This window comes from Sycon ciliatum, chromosome 1, assembly GCF_964019385.1.
Source record: "Sycon ciliatum chromosome 1, ocSycCili1.1, whole genome shotgun sequence".
NCBI classification, from domain to species: Eukaryota; Metazoa; Porifera; class Calcarea; order Leucosolenida; family Sycettidae; genus Sycon; species Sycon ciliatum.
Genome location: NC_088643.1, coordinates 67,192,226 through 67,208,249, shown reverse-complemented (window position 1 = coordinate 67,208,249; position 16,024 = coordinate 67,192,226). Strand labels below are relative to the sequence as shown.

At 47.0% G+C, this 16,024-nt stretch overlaps 2 protein-coding genes across 2 annotated transcripts in view; one reads left to right on the top strand and one right to left on the bottom strand.

Annotated features, from left to right (window-relative positions):
* Positions 1–856: 856 nt before the first annotated feature.
* On the bottom strand, positions 857–13,936 carry LOC135805006 (pre-mRNA-processing factor 39-like). Its single transcript, XM_065318992.1, has 15 exons — positions 13,767–13,936; positions 13,485–13,675; positions 11,688–11,813; positions 8,995–9,113; positions 8,206–8,373; positions 6,674–7,343; positions 6,285–6,395; positions 5,723–5,887; positions 5,369–5,495; positions 4,789–4,997; positions 3,992–4,051; positions 3,232–3,419; positions 2,735–2,818; positions 1,945–2,188; positions 857–1,381 (listed from the first exon to the last, which is right to left on the bottom strand). Exons 1-15 carry the CDS (start codon positions 13,807–13,809, stop codon positions 1,322–1,324), a joined length of 2,565 nt encoding a protein of 854 aa, XP_065175064.1. The 5' UTR covers positions 13,810–13,936; the 3' UTR covers positions 857–1,321.
* Positions 13,937–14,397: 461 nt separating this feature from the next.
* LOC135805007 (histone deacetylase 6-like) overlaps positions 14,398–16,024 on the top strand; it is a 25,254-nt gene continuing 23,627 nt past the window's right edge. Inside the window, exons 1-2 of the mRNA XM_065318993.1 lie at positions 14,398–14,775; positions 14,902–14,968. Of these exons, the coding sequence (XP_065175065.1) occupies positions 14,924–14,968 (45 nt within the window). The 5' untranslated portion in view covers positions 14,398–14,775; positions 14,902–14,923. The remainder of the gene's footprint in view (positions 14,776–14,901; positions 14,969–16,024) is intronic.

Below are 16,024 nucleotides of genomic sequence, written 5' to 3'. Positions count from 1 at the left end.
CCCGTGAAGGTAAACAACTTACTTGCTAATAGAGAGGTTCCGCATAACGTATTTACGTTAGTAAAAAAAACGTAGTCGATCTATGGAAAGTCTTACGTAAACTGCATGCGCATCTGGGTTCCGCCATAGGGAGTTTTCAAATCACGTAGCTGCCCTTGGCAACTCCGAACGCGGCAGTGTACGACCAGATAGACCTGGGGAGAGAGAGTCATAATTATTATATTTGTACTCCAATCCACTTACAGACCAGCTACGTTATCAGAGCCCTATCTACGTACTCTCCGTAGACAACTTTCCGTAACTGGAGTGCAAACTCGCGAATTCACGGGTTTTTCCCGCCCACTAACGTAGTGCGGAACCTCTCTAATAACTGTTAGTGTGGGTGGCTAGATCAGAGCGGATCTTATTATTATAAGCTTCACTGCAGGCAGGCATAGTGGGATGGTCTAAGACCATGGCTGAGAAACAGAGCGTACCAGGTTCGAGTTCTGCTTACAACCGGAAGGATTTTGCAGTGAATGGGATTTTCGGTCTTTGACCACTTTGTGGTGGGTCTGATCTACTCACCTCCCACCGCTTTAGGAGCTACATCTGCGCCTTGATCCAAGAGGGTGGTGGCGTTCCTGCGGATGCGGAAAACTAACCGTGATTTTTTCACTAGCACACAAGAGTTAATCTATCCAGCAGCACGCACGCACACACACACACACACACACTCACGTACACCATGGACACAAGCAGGCAACAGGCATCGGAATCACCAACATAGTCAGAACCAGCTGAAAGTAGAAAAGGAGCAGAGCACCAAGAAGTACAGTGGCGGAAGAGGGGTAGGGGGGGGGGGCAGGAAGCGGGAGTAGCAGCAAGGCCACAGGGCTGTGCTTGACCGACCAACTGCAACACAGCACTTCAAGACAGGGAAGCAGAGCACGACCGGCAGGGAGGACTGACGGAAGCAGCGCACATCTAACACGGAAGCATTTGATTGTGGCACGAGCAAGCACGTGCGCGCGCACACACACACATATGCACACACCTACAAAGTATGAGCTCAACAGTATGTAGACTATTCTCAGGTGGTGCAGGCGTCAGCCACGGCATTAGTGGGGTACTGGTGATATGCACAATGCGTTGATTCAAACATCTCCAACTATAACAGAACTATACGCAGAACGTGGCTTGGTGCCATCGATGACTTGTTAAATTCTAACGATTCTCGGGGTAGTTACAGATGTCGATGTCAATGAAAGGTGTCTTTCCACGCCCAGGATTTGTTCATGCGAACGCACACAAGCATGAGGGAACGGGAGGCGATGCTAGGTCACTGCTGGTACTGTGGGTATTGCCAGGTTTGACCAGCTACTGCTGGATACGCATAGCCCTGCAAATGAAAGCAGCACACACAACCCACAGGTAAGTTACACACCATGAGATGAGATGCAGCAAAGGTGCTCACGAGTAATACATGACCTAAACAACTTCGCCGCCGTGGGCTAACTTTCTCCCCGAGTTTCACACTTCGATGGTGTACTTTTGATCCTACGCACTTTGCGATGTGTAACCTCTCCAGTAAATCGCAGTTCTTTTGTTATGAGCTGTAAGGTGTCATTTCAAAATTCCAGAGCTCCTCCAAACGGAGCATGTTCATAAAGGCTTATCGCCCCAAGAACAGCCATCGGCACTTAAATGTTGCAGCATACAATTGGAATTTCTAACCGGTATTCCAAACGAAGAGGACCCCCCCCCCCCCCTCCCCCACTTCTGAACACTATAGTCTATTCCTTTGAAGTGACATTGAATTTTTTTGAGACAACCCTAAGTAGCACCCCCGCTGGACATACAGAGGTGCCCTATTGCTGGAACATGCACACAGACACACACGTTCGTCGAGTCCTAAGCAACAGCAGAGTATACAATGTACATGTACAGGACTGTAATAATTACCGTTGCTGCTGGTTGGCCAGCTGTGGCATACTGCATTTGCATCCATGGCTGCTGTGCAGTGGGCGCTGCTGCACCTGCTACAGGCGCGTACGCGTAGCCTGCTTGTGGTGCTACGGCAGCTGCTGCTGATGCTGCAGGTTGCGTATGCATCGCCTGCAGTGCCTGGTTGGCTTTCGCAAACGCACTGGCCTGCTGTGAATCCTCGACACTGCCATCCAAACGGGGCATCTTCGACGATGGGCCACTGTGCAAAAGAGGAGAACAAATACATCTTAGGAGGCGTCCGAATTGTCTTCATCAACTGTTCGAAAACATTTTTAAAAGAGATTTATATAATAGTCGAGGTGAACGGTTTCTATCATTTTAGAGTTTTTCAGTGGAATTGTCATGGCGATGATGACATCCGATCAGATCGACCATCTCCACGTACTACGTGACGTAGCTATTCCAAACTCTTCGGAACTAATCCACCTCTCCCATCGGATGAGGTTGTGGAGTTTCGAGGAGCTTCGTTTTTCTGAAGAGGCCAATAAGGCCACCTCTTCAGAAAAACGAAACTCCTGGAAAAGTCAAAGAGTGACCTTAGGCTTAGCACAGCTGCCCAGAGCATAATTTCCCTTGTCAAAAATCCACTGTAGTAAGGGACCACCACTCTTGTAGATCTACATAGTTTTCCACTGACTCTTTTGTAGCTTGTGCAACACCAGCACTACATAGGTTTGGTCTCACAGAGACCACAGTCTCGGATGACGAAAGGAAAAAAAACAGGGGAGCAGCACTTTATGCCTACCCGTCTTGTCCATGGGTGCGCTTTCGTGAACCTCCACCAGACTTCTTGTACAGTTTCTGATAGCTTTCATACGCATCCATTAGCCTGCGAGACACGAAGCAGAGAAAAGAGCATTGGTTGTTTAAAATCGAAATTTGATACTGGCAGTTTTCTCATTTGTAGTGCTTTTCCCATGTTGTAAAACAGGAAATTCCCTAGTTCTCAAGTGCCAGCCATCAATTTATTTCGTAGATTTCGGTCTGGCACAACAGAACAAAAATTAGAACTGGTTAAGGAAATTGAAGTAATGCATCTTCACTTTAAAACAACATGACGACTTCTCTGGGCTGCAACTTCAATGGTGCTGGATATAATTTTCACCGCTTCCAAGAACTTTGTGGAGGGCCCAAGGTTGAGAAAATCAGGCGAACCAAAAGTTGTGAAGTACACGGCAATCTGGGCAAAAGTGTGAATGTATGCTAAAATGTGCTAAATACTGGAGCACTACGCGCACGTACACAGTCGGTGATGTGCCAAACTCTTCCAAGAACTGCAGGCGGCGCTGAGCAAAGCCTTGCTTGGCATTCTGTGATAGCAATGTGCTGTTCTGTGCGGCTGTGAACACAACCTCAACGCGAGCCTCGTCCACATTATCACCTTGAGCCAATTCTAGGGAAAGCAACTGCTGGAAGAGACGCTTATTCCCCTGAACACCACACGCACACACACAGAATTTTCAAAATGCGTAGACACAAGTTTAGAGAACCGCAATACAACACACTTCAAATACATCACGTGCACCTGGTCTATATGATCGGCCAGTCGGGTTCCTTTTGTTCAAAGTGTGGACAGCCATGCAGGCTTGCATGCCAAGCTTTACACAGCAAAACACCCGTTCAACAGACGACCCAATACTAACGGAATTCCTGCCAGTCACAGATCTACAAGCTACGGAGGCAAAGGAGAATGAGGAGCGAGACGACCAGCATGATTCCATGCTCTTTCGCACTGACAAGACTAAACACATTTCTGCGGTCGCATGGAAAAAGACGGTCGGCCGGGTGATCCAAATCAACCAATTAATTCTGAATGGCCTATTATAAATGATATTTTTCCAATGAAGCACTTTGTCACAAGGTGCTAAGATACTGTGTCCTTGCAGTGCCTTCTAAGCCTTCGGCGTAGACAGTAGAAATGCGACGTGGCATGCACCAGTGAAACGCAACCCAAATTCACACCACACTGAAGAAAATAACGAATAGAGCTTATACTACTCACTGAGTCTTTCTCAATCGCTGCTTCCATCACAGTCCGTGCCCTGACAAGGTCGTGACACGTCTGAAAAAGCAGAGAACAAGACAAGGAGAGCTGCCATTACAGATGGAAGAAAGAGAAAGAGAGAGAGAGAAAGAGAGAGAGAGAGAGAGAGAGAGAGCTGCCTGTACAGCTAGGACCAGTGATATCAGAGCCCCGCGCTACGTGGCCGAGTGAGTCAACGCACTAGTGAGCACCCTTCATGCAAAGCGGTGCGTTTAGAAGGGGGTTGGACTTCAATATTCCTAATAGTACTAATTTTAATTAGAACAGTTATAAAATAGCAGGACGTACACAATTGGCCCAGTTACTAGTAAGTGCACAGACAGTACTAAAGAAGCATGGCCAGCTAAGAGCTGGATGCAAAGCCGGAAATGATGTCATGCATACACAGGTGACATTGTCATGGGAGAGACCTTCACACATTAGAGAGGTTCTGCTTCACGTGAAATGTACAGAAATCATGTAGAGAACAGGTATCTGGGTCAGAGCCTATGGCTCCACATGTTTTGGGTTCAGATTTCCACGCAGAGATGAGCTTCTCTACCTTGTGGCATATGCAAAGAAAATGCGTACGGATCTGCTGTGTATCATTCGAATCAGAGAGATTCCCATATTCCACGTGATTTCTTTGCATGAACATAGAGCAGATCTGCAGAACAGGTTTCTGATACGTTACGGAACGTGAAGAGCAGTCGCGGGATTCTCCGCGTCACGTTCTCGTGACATAGAGCAGAACATCTCTATATTGACTCCTTTACCTTTGACAAGAAGCGTGCGAAACGCCACGAGTAAAAGTTGAATGCTTCGGACGAAACTGATTGTGCGAGCGCCTCCTCAAAGATCTTGGAAGTATTATCCTTGAATTCATGTCGCCTCTCCAGGCTGATACGGTGAAGTTTGACCAAGACAATGTGTGGTACAGCAGCATCCAGTGACTGCAGGATTTGACGAGCAGTTTCAATCTCACCTAGAGAACAGAGAGAGAGAGAGAGAGAGAGAGAGAGAGAGAAATAGAGAGGAAAAAGTGGTCAGTACAAATATGCCCCAGAGGTACAAAAAGCACACAGAAGCATATCGAATCCTGGCAAGTAATCTCATTTCTCAGGCTCCAACCATACAACATATTGTGGGTACTGTAAGAACAGCTAATTTTAGCGGGTAAAAGTTTCAGCATTTTCTGAATCTGGGCCAATTCACAAAACTTTAGCGAAAACACTCCTTTTGCTAAAGTCGCTAAAATATCACCGTCGCTAAAACTAGCCGTTTTACAGTACTTCGACCAGGATGTGTGAAAGCGCATACCGTGCAAGAATGGGAAGGGGGCGTACTAGTACTCACCCTGTGCCTCTTCATACGCTGCCCAGGCGAGGTGAATGTTCGGTTTCTTCGGCAAGTGGATATGACACGCTCGCTCATAGATTCTGTGGACATTATCAGGCTTTGTGGATTCGATGTACTTGACATACTGCACCAAAGCAAAACAAGCCAATGCATGGCAGAACAGGACTTGTTCAAACACGCACATATCACAGATGCATCACAAATGAGAGAAACGGGCTAAAGTATGACCAGGCAGGTGCACTGAATGCAACAGGAAGTCAGAGGGCGAGAACAGAACATCACAGTCACTAGCATGCACGTTGCGTGTCTTTCACAGAAATCCAGAGGCAGAGTACATGTAGACAAACTCACCTTCATCCAGAAATCCTCATATAGAGCACAGCTGATCACACACCGCTCATAGAGCAGTTCCACGCGGTCTGCATTTCCTTCTTTCGTCTCAAACTCCAGATAGTCACGCCAGTTCTTAAGCTGAGACCGCTCCAGGGGTTTCACGTGAAAGTAAGGCCGCTTGATCTGCGCAAAACAGGAACGTGCACCACGAAATAGTTCATATGGACGTTAAAAATGTTCGACCCATTGCTCATAATTTGGCATACTTTCAGTCAAGTGTCCACACTGTTGATGAAGTCATCAATTTGAGCAGAGCATTTTTTACACTTAGCTATAAAGTTGGACAATAAACAAATCCACTGATTGAATTGGTTTCACCATGGACTTACCGCTCATACAAGAGCAAGGGCAGCAGCAATATATGCACTATCACACAAAGTCTTCACCCCGAGAGAGAGAGAGAGAGAGAGAGAGAGAGAGAGAGAGAGAGAGAGAGGGAGAGAGAGAGAGAGAGAGAGAGAGAGAGAGGGAGAGAGAGAGAGGGAGAGAGAGAAGGAGAGAGAAGCAGATTTGCACTTACACCTTCTTCAAAGCTCCATCGCTTGCGCACATCGTTCTGCGTCGCCTCGTGAACTGCGTACCTCTTCGAGATAATTCGTTCCCGAATACCCGCCACCATTTTCACATCGCGCTGAAGAAGCACAGGATGGATAGTGAGACAAATGCTGTAGCCCAAGTACGACATAGTATATAGCCCAGTAGCTCTACATATACATGTATCATGTTCAATCACAAAATCAGTCATGAAAACCTGGCGGTAATAGACGTAGATTGGCCAAAGTGCACACATCTATAAGGACGGCGGCACTCAAGTCAGTCAAGCACTTCAATTCGAATACAATTTCCTATGCAATTCCCCATTCAGCTTTGAGAAAGGTACAGATATTCTTAATCTGGCCAGGAACATACTTTAGCCAATGCCTCCTGCTCCGCTAGCATTTTCAGTTCTGCTAGGTCATCCAACTCTGTTGGTGCTGCTTCTGCTGGCGCTGCTTCCGCATCGGCCTCTACCGGAGGAACTGTGTCCGCTGCTGATCCAGAACTGCCTTCATCTGATCCCGATACGGAGGTGCCTTCTTCTGTTGCTGGCACAGAGGTGCCATCTTCTGTTACTGGCACGGAGGTACCATCTTCTGTTGCTGGCACGGAGGTGCCTTCTTCTGTTGCTGGCACGGAGGTGCCATCTTCTGTTGCTGGCACGGAGGTGCCTTCTTCTGTCGCTGGTATAGAGCCACCCTCTTCGGTTGCTTTCATATCGGCAGGCTCCTCCGATGATACACAGGTTGGTGATGCAGGAGTGCTGGTATCACCATCTGCTGGCGCCACAGCATGACCATTGACAGCGCTGCTCTCAGCTGTGGTTTCATCACTGGCTGTGGTCATGCTCGGTGTCGACACAGCTGCCGCTGCAGCTGGTGGTGTCACAGCTTCAGGAGAGTTACTCGCCGTCGGCACTGCCGATATGGAGGACAGCGCCTCCTGGGCTGTAATGGCGGCATTGACCTCATGGTACAGCTGTGAGTACTCTTCGTCAGAGAGTATGTCAACTGGGCGCTGGGATGTGACCAGCTCTTTGAACCTGTGTGTGTGTGCAAGCAAAGAAGAGCCAGAGGAAGGTGATTGACAATTGTATCAAGCAAATTTCTCTTCACTTTTCAGAGTATAATACTACAGGTAGGAAAGACTTTTCGCTATGCAGATTCTCGCAAATCCGCACTGGTTTTATTTCCTAGATTCTAAGGGCCGGGTTCCACTGCGGCTCCGCAGCTCCGCTGCACCGTGGCACTTGGCTGCATGCAGCGGAGCAGCGCGGTTCCACTGACACTCGCCATTCGCGGTACCGCGGTTGTGCTCCACTTTTTTTTATGACGTTTTACCTGCCTACCCGCGCGAAATCAAAAAGATCCTCGTCATCTGGCCTGCGCAACGCATTAAAATTTGAATTTTAAAATTCTCGCGTACGAAACAACGCAAAGTACGGGAAACAGGTCGAGCCGCGACCGCGGCTCGCAGTGTTTGCTCAAGAATCGTAGCAAAAGCCCGCGGTGAGCCGCGGACTCGCTGCTCCAGCTCGAGCCGCGGTCACTATGGTAATGATGACGTTTCAAGCCGCGAAAGACGAGCAGCGGAGCCGCAGTGGAACCCGGCCCTAAGGGTATACAGGAAAAGTTCGATACTCAGCAAAGAAAATGAGATCGTCGGTGCAGAACAAAATTGTCGGTGTTCAGAACATTTTCGCAGTTTTGCTGCTGTCCAGCACTGGGTATGTGTTGTCCGTGTCATCGTGCGTGGCTCCATTCTCTTCCTCTCGCTGAGAGCTTTCCAGGAAGCTCAAGATTACGAAGATGATCCCAAGAACAATAAAAATACTTGTATTGATATTCAAAATCACATACATTTACGGCAGCTCGTATAGTTGTAAAGGGTTACAGATGACTCACCTATCAACGTGCTTGCTGTACTGCTGTGTTGGCACGCACAGTACTTGATCAAACACATCAAGAGCATCCTTCAGGCAACTCAAGTTCTTCAGCCAGTCAATGTAGGTTTCCCAGAGGCGATCCGAGCGAAAATCCAGGCCAGCTGTAGCTATAGCAGCATCATAAATACTGCCAGTTGCCACACCAAGCAGAGCACACAAGTGAAATATGCGTGTTAGACAGAAGCCGTATGGCTGGGTGGTGAAACAGCCCAACTCCATCCAACAAGTGAAACGAATCTCAGCGAGCACAGGCAACAGAACTGTGTGAGTGCGTGGTGAAAATGGCCGACCATTACCTGTGGCCTGTTTAATACCGAGCAGAACTCGAGGCAATGCGAAAGCCTGAGCAGCTGGTGAGAGGAGCAAAGAGAGTACAACGGTCACATATCAGGTAGGCTGCGTCGCCCGCAACGGGCTTGGGCAGCCGAAGCAGAGAGGCGACATCAACACAAAGAGACCATCCACCAGTCCAACGCCTCGCGTCAGACACCAACCTGTTCCTGTTCTCGGACATCAGCGTCACATGGACACTACGGTAGCAGGACGGTACACGGCGTGGCCTGACCGATGTACACACTCACTGTGCGTGTGTGTGGTGTACACGTCTAGAAACGTGCACCACTCTTCAGGCCTACAGCGAGGCATCTGGAAGCAAGATCAAATAACGGCAGCCACAGGTACTTACCCTGGTGATCTGCAAAGAGAGAAATGGGTTAGCCAACCTCCAAAACACATGCCGACAACTTACGCCTTCACCTCTTTGATCTTGTCCAGATCAGAGGCCTTGCTAGTTTGCTCTGTGAACGTTGCATACTGCATCCACAGATCAATGCTAAGCGGTACTGCAGTCAATCCACGCCTGTAGACCTGGAGAGCAACAGGGGCGCAGACCAAAATAGCATCAGCAGTGCCATTGTAGAGGAACCCAGTAAAACAAGTTGCGACTACAGTCAAATCTGTCGTAAGTAGGGCTGAAACGATTATACCGAATAATCGAGTACTCGTTTGATAACTCTAACGATCGAGCAATCGTTTAGATTACCGATTACGATTACTTTGCGTTTTTAAATTTTTAAATTTCTTACGCACTGCACGCGCGACTCGCCTTGTTTACATGCTGTCAAAATCGAAAAACAGTCCAAGTAGTGTAGTACAACGAAGCTGGAGCATGAAGCTCGAAGGTACTAGGTCAAGGTCGCGTCCGGTCTGCATACATAACACTTTTTTTGTGCAAAATTTTGTACATATTTCCACTTTTGGCCATTCTACGTACATATTCCAGGTGCGGCCTCTTAAAGATTATAATCGAATAATCGATCGTTATGATAAAGAGTAATCGATTGGGCTAAATGGACGATCGTTTCAGCCCTAGTCGTAAGCGACCGCCCCTTGGTGCAAGAAAAAGCGGTCTCTTACAGCAGATGTATGGTAAATCCGGCATACCGGGCATGCACATAATTATGCTTCCATGTACTCAAATCGACGAGAATAATGTGATTTTTGGTATCATTTTATTGGATATTCAATAGAATATAGGGGTGCACTTGCAAGACAGCGCATTTCACACCTTGAAGTTGACAGCACACTGGCAAGTACAGTTTCGCACCTGACTGAACGTGGGTCGCGGTCGCTTACAGCAGATTTGAATGCAGCCACCGTGCATGAAATCACAGTCGCTGGTCGCGCACAGCAGATGGTCGCTCTGGACAGATCAATTTGTACGTGAAACCGTTGGTGCACGGAAAATCGGTCGCTAACGGTAGATGGTCGCCTACAGCAGAGGTCGTTAACGGCAGATTTGACTGTATATATACCGTACTTGTAAAAGCAGCGTGCGTGGGATTTCCACAAGGGATTAACCCACCGCATCTACGAACATGTTCACAGGCACAATGTACAAGACTTCTCCTGGCAGCGTGGTGTTTACAATACTGTGCGTTTAGTGTCTGCATTAGCCCGGATACGAACTTGTTCACAGGTATGTACTTCCTACAACAAGTTACTGCGAGTAACATGTACAATACGATTCAGAAGCGTTTTTTTTTCGATAATATTCAGTGCATCTACTTCAAGAAGTACATCAAATATTGCAGACGGGGGAAAAAAAGAAAACAATTATACAAATGACTTTTGTATGCTCAGCTACAGTCCATACACACAAAAAGATGGGCCCTAGCTCTGGCGAGTTCCCGTCTTTGGCGATTTAACAGTACATGGTGCAGTGCCGCGAAATTTGAAACTTGAAAAAGGTCCAAAAAAGGTACTGTAAACCGCCTTATATTCGCGACGAAGAAATGTTCGCGTTTGTCGCGATGGCCATCAGATCGCGAAAATTAGACAGCGCGAATTCAAATTTTCAAGTGCGAGTACTTGTAGTCCTAATAGTGTATGGTGGCTGGATAGCTAGAATCGCGAAAAATTAACATCGCGAACCGGTCCACTTTTCTGAATCGCGAAAATTTAGTGTCGCGAACATTAGGCGGTTTACAGTACCTCAACTTGGGTTCGAACCGCACAATGTACTGTTGCAAGTAGAGTGAACGGCCTGGATCTTCCCAATTCAGTGCAGGACCATATTGTGTTTACTGAAATTTCCACTAAGAAAATGGGCCTGAAGGCACTTCATACGACTTTTTCCGACAAAGATCTAGCGTGTCATTAGTTCTATCCAAAGTAAAGAAGCTGAAAAGCGATTGTTTTCCAATTATTATGTCAAACGCGCATGTATAGCACACAATGAACACCCAACCGGGTATGTACACACCTACGGCCCTAGTACAGAACTTCGTACATCTGTACAACGTGTATAAGGACCATAACATGGCTTAGTAAAATCGTAACCCTCCACCGGCATGAATGGTAATATGTTACATGAGTGGAGTGCCTGTAGCCTCACCAGCACTGCTACTATCTGTGACTGTGGCGACCACCATTCAATGTCTCGTCCTCCTCTAACTGTACCCTCTCTCTCTCTCTCTCTCTCTCTCTCTCTCTCTCTCTCTCTCTCTCTCTCTCTCTCTCTCTCTCTCTCTCTCTCTCTCTCTCTCTCTCTCTCTCTCTCTCTCTCAGCTCTCTCTCAGCTCTCTTTATATCTGTCTTTTCTTACTCTTTTTTCTTTGTCAGCTTTCCTGGTGGTTATGTGCTTTTCAAGAAAAAAAATGTACATCCAAGTTGAAGAAAAAAAAACACCCACCCGGGGTTACCAGAAGATTGCCATAGGGGATGAAAGTCTAAGTAGCAACCAATAACGAGTAGTGTTGTTTTCGCCGTTGTCTGCCACAAGTGTGAAAGCTCTGCACTCGGCAGCGCATTCAGCACTGTTTCAGCCGCTGTTGCTACTTCCGCGCTACGTTACGTGCACAGAAAATACAGAAAAATGTACTTCCCCGGTACGTCTCCTGTACAGACATACACACAATGGGCAAATGGCGAATGACATACCTCCTTGGCAGTTGCGTTACCACTTTGGCGCTGCTCGTAGTCGGCATATTTTTTCCAATACCCATAGCAGAATGGAAATTTCGCCAGAAACGTGTCGAACGCTTCTCGAGCTGCGAATGTTTTGTCCTGGAAAAATGCAAAATACAGTAGAGGCAAGGTTAGCATGTCTTGGAAAACAAGTAGAAAAATATAAGTATTTCGCCCACTCCCTCTCATATCCATATTAATGGGTCTACTGCTGCACAAAGCAAAGCTGCTCTATAGAGCTGCAGTGCCACACTGCACACAAACAAAAGTGAGATGCTCATTTATGGCAGTGATGGAAATCATTGTACAAGGAGACATCTACAGTGGTCTGTACATCTGCAATAGGATCGAAGAGAATTCTCAGATTAGCATAGGTCAAGACATTGAAAAACAGGCTTTTCTTGCCATTTATGTTACCAAGTGCACCCCCCCCCCCCCCCAACACACACTCTGATTTGTGCTTGTTCGTGATCATTACATGAGCGATTGTCCAGAAGTATCGAACTTCCTTCACAAAACAATTTTCGTTATGGGGTGGGAGGGGGTTGACCAATTTCGTTTTAGAAAACATTGATAGGAAGTAGGAGCAGTGACACGCTTACGACTTCTGTTGTATATGCATACACATTCAATATTTTTTTTACTTTCTGAGAGGGAGGGAGGAGGGTAGGGTGGAAACAAAATTAATTCGTTTCGTGACTGGGTTCTGTCATACGGGTTTTTCGAGCCACGTAGCTGCCCTTGGCAACTCCGAACACGACAGTGTACGACCTAGGGAGTCATAAATTCATACCCCAATCCACACACGGCGGGTCACACTGAGGGAACAATCCTCAGATTATAAACCGGGAATATTTTACTTTTCATCACAATCACACAGGATTCGCACGGTGAAAAAATTCACCCACACGAGCTATTTTTTTTGTCACCATTCGCTTCTGGTAGTCTGTCAGCCCCGCTCCTGGGCCAGAGCTGCATCGGCACAGCCTCTAGAGCGTCGCTCCACTTCTCTTCATAATGCAATAAAAACAAGGAAACTAAAAAAAATGCAGTGGAAGCTGCGAAAAATATCGACATACAGTTTGTATACGTGAGCATGTCCAGAAAAAAGACAAAAATATTGATACTACATGTATGTAATGCAAGCCTTGCCTGATAGGTAACATGTTTTCACGGTGACAGTGTGAACAAGGCGAGGACACAGTGTAAATGTTTCCCATGCAGTGTGTCCTCGCCTTGTTCACGCTGTCACCGTGAAAACATGCATGTAGTATGTACCATTTTAATTGGTCCATGTCCATTTGGGTCCATTTGTACATTTTCGTTTCTCAAGGGGGTTGAAGAGAAAGTTTTCGTTTCTAAATAAATATCGGTATCTACGGATAGCCCCTTGGTACATTCCACCGGACATTTTCACGGATAGGTTTAACATTTATGCACACACACACACCCACACGTGCACCTTGACATACAGTGGTCTTTAAACAAATGGGGCGGTGTGTAGCATCTCATTGCTTCATGGCGAAGCATCCAACCTCATATTTCTGCAGATCCCGCAGCTACGGACATCTCTTGTCACATACACGGTAGAACTTGAACTAGCATATGAGCTCACTTTGCCGGCTTTCGGTGAGGCCGCTCGTGTACAGACGTACACACAATCGCACGAACACAATCGCACGAACACAAACACACACATGCACACACACGCACAAAATGTACGCATTCACATACCGGCGCATATGCACATACACATACAACTATCCATACCTGCTGTTCAACAACTTGCAGTAGCTTGACCCACGTATCAAAGTCAGAAGGGTTTTCCTTGACTGTGGCCCAAAACTGCGCTTCTGGAGTTTCGACTACGGCAACTGAATCTTCTACTTTGGGGGCTACCGCTGTAGTTTCCTCTGCAGAAGTAGATTCTACTGGTGTGGCTGGTGGCGGAGCTGCAAGAGCTGCAATGGAACAAAAACAAAGGCGGAATTTTTATAAACTTCAGATATATGTTACACAGCATGGCAATTTCATACGATTCCAAATACTCACAGGTTGCATCTGTACTCGTACTGGTGTCCATCAACTCAGCCATGTCCCTTACCCTATTTCCTAGACCTCGACATGGAGAACACACAATCCCTCCCTAATTTTTCTAACCATGCAGTCGCACAGTTTACACTCCTCAGGACCTCACCATGCAGCTCAAAACGCAAAAGCAAAAAAAGAGTGACGGACAACAAGTCGATGAACGATCATGCATGCAGCTCAGGAGATCGGGAGTCGTAAAACTACTACTAGTACTATCAAGAGTACATACCGGTATGTACTCTTGGTACTATGCACAAGAAAAAGAAGAAAAAAATCGGGATTTTTTGGCAGTTGGTAACCATGGTAACCAGTCAGCTGCAGTCGACCAGTCACCAATGGGGTGCAGGTCACATAGCAGAGTTTGTCCTGATTTCGGTTTTTTGATACGGATAGCCTGGTGATTCGTGGTGAAACTTGCCGGGTGGCGCACACAGTCACACAAAAACACCGAAATCCTAAAACAGGACGTCTAAAATCATGCAAACTTGGCTGATTTCCGGACCGTGAAACACGAATCTACTGTTGTCATGATCATAATAATAATTATAACTCGGTCAATTATTTTCTCGAGATATCTCACTTCTCTTGCCGTGTTGGATCCATGGAGACGCGCTTTCAAGGTTTTCTTGTTTGTGTTCTTCTTGTCCGCCCTCCGTGGCGCTAAGCAAGCTAACGTGTAGGTTTACTAAGTAATGCTAGCGACTAGTAGCGTTCACCCGAACCAAGATCAACGATCTACACGTGCAAAAACTACTGCACGAGTGCCTCAGCTCAAGCTGTTTGAATTAATATTTGAATGAAGTGATAGTTGCTTTCGGCTGATCCAAACGATCTGAACGACAAAGGCGAATACTACAAATTTGTGTAGTACTAGGGCATCAGGGTAACACAAAACGATAGTCTGAGGCACTACTAGGGTCCCGAGTACCCTTGGTTCAGTTGAGTCTGCATCACGACTGGTATTGGCCAGGTATGAAGCTCTCCAATGAGATCCAAGAGTTCACGTTTTCAACTGCTCATGCAATATTCGGTAGAACGATGAGACGAGTAGCATGTAGTTGTGTGCTCTTGCATGTGTTATTGTGTACTTGCACAGGTGGTGGCATCGTAAACGAAAAATGGCCTGTGCGAAGAATGGTACTCGGGACCGGCGAAATGTACCTGTAAGGGATTATTTAGGTGGTGTCTGACACCTTCTACCTGTAGTTCTTTTACACCTTTTACTGAACCTTAGATGCCCTGTTACATGTTGGGGATTGATTGATTGTTGACCATTGTGAGAGAATGTGTGACATGCATGTCTGTGCGCGTTTGCCTGTGCCGTTGCACCTGTGCTTCTGGGGCCAAAAGAAACCCGACTAGTATAGAGATGGCGCCCTGAAACCGTCGGAGCCCAGAACACGACAGAGTGAACTACTAGTAGTGCTGAGTCGGGTAGCGTTTTCTTCGGGTATCGGGTTCGGGTAGGTTTCCACGGGTAGCACGGGTAACCGATCGGGTAATGTTTCCATGGTAATACCACACTGCACCCGGGTACCCCATCCCTTACACACTGGGTGGACATGCGGGTATAACATGAATTTTTACACATGCACTGCACATGATGTCGTCTGCGTCTTCGGGTTTTCGGTTACTATCCTGTACCCGACTACCCGAGGTCCTCACGGGTAGAACGGATACCCGACTACCCGTGCACACCCCTAATTACTAGTACCCCGAATTCTTCGAGACCCGTTCCTGAACTATTCCAGTTTCCTCGACAAAGGTAGCTTGAGTGGCCAGGGACTGGCAAAGGTAGCTTGGTCAGCCAGGGACCGGCACCGGTAGCTTGGTCAGCCAGGGACCAATAAAGGTAGCTTGACTAGCCAGGGACCGGCAAAGGTAGCTTGGCCGGCCAGTGACACCTTGCATTACTGGCTGTGTTCACGTACATGGAAATCTCTATAGCATAATGTATGATGGTACGGGGCATATTAAGGAAGTCTTTGCTGCTCGCCATTAATTATTTTGATCAGCGTCTCACCCATGATCTTCACCTCTGGGCTATGCCTGACTCCACCAGCTGTTGCAAACAGTCACGCAATAAAATAATCTAATTATAATTTGGAGATAGCTTTTTCTGTTGATTTTCTCTGTCTCTCTCTGTCCTCTGTCTCTCTGTCTCTCTCTCTCTGTGTCTCTCTCTCTGTCTCTCTCTCTCTGTCTGTCTCTCTCTCTGT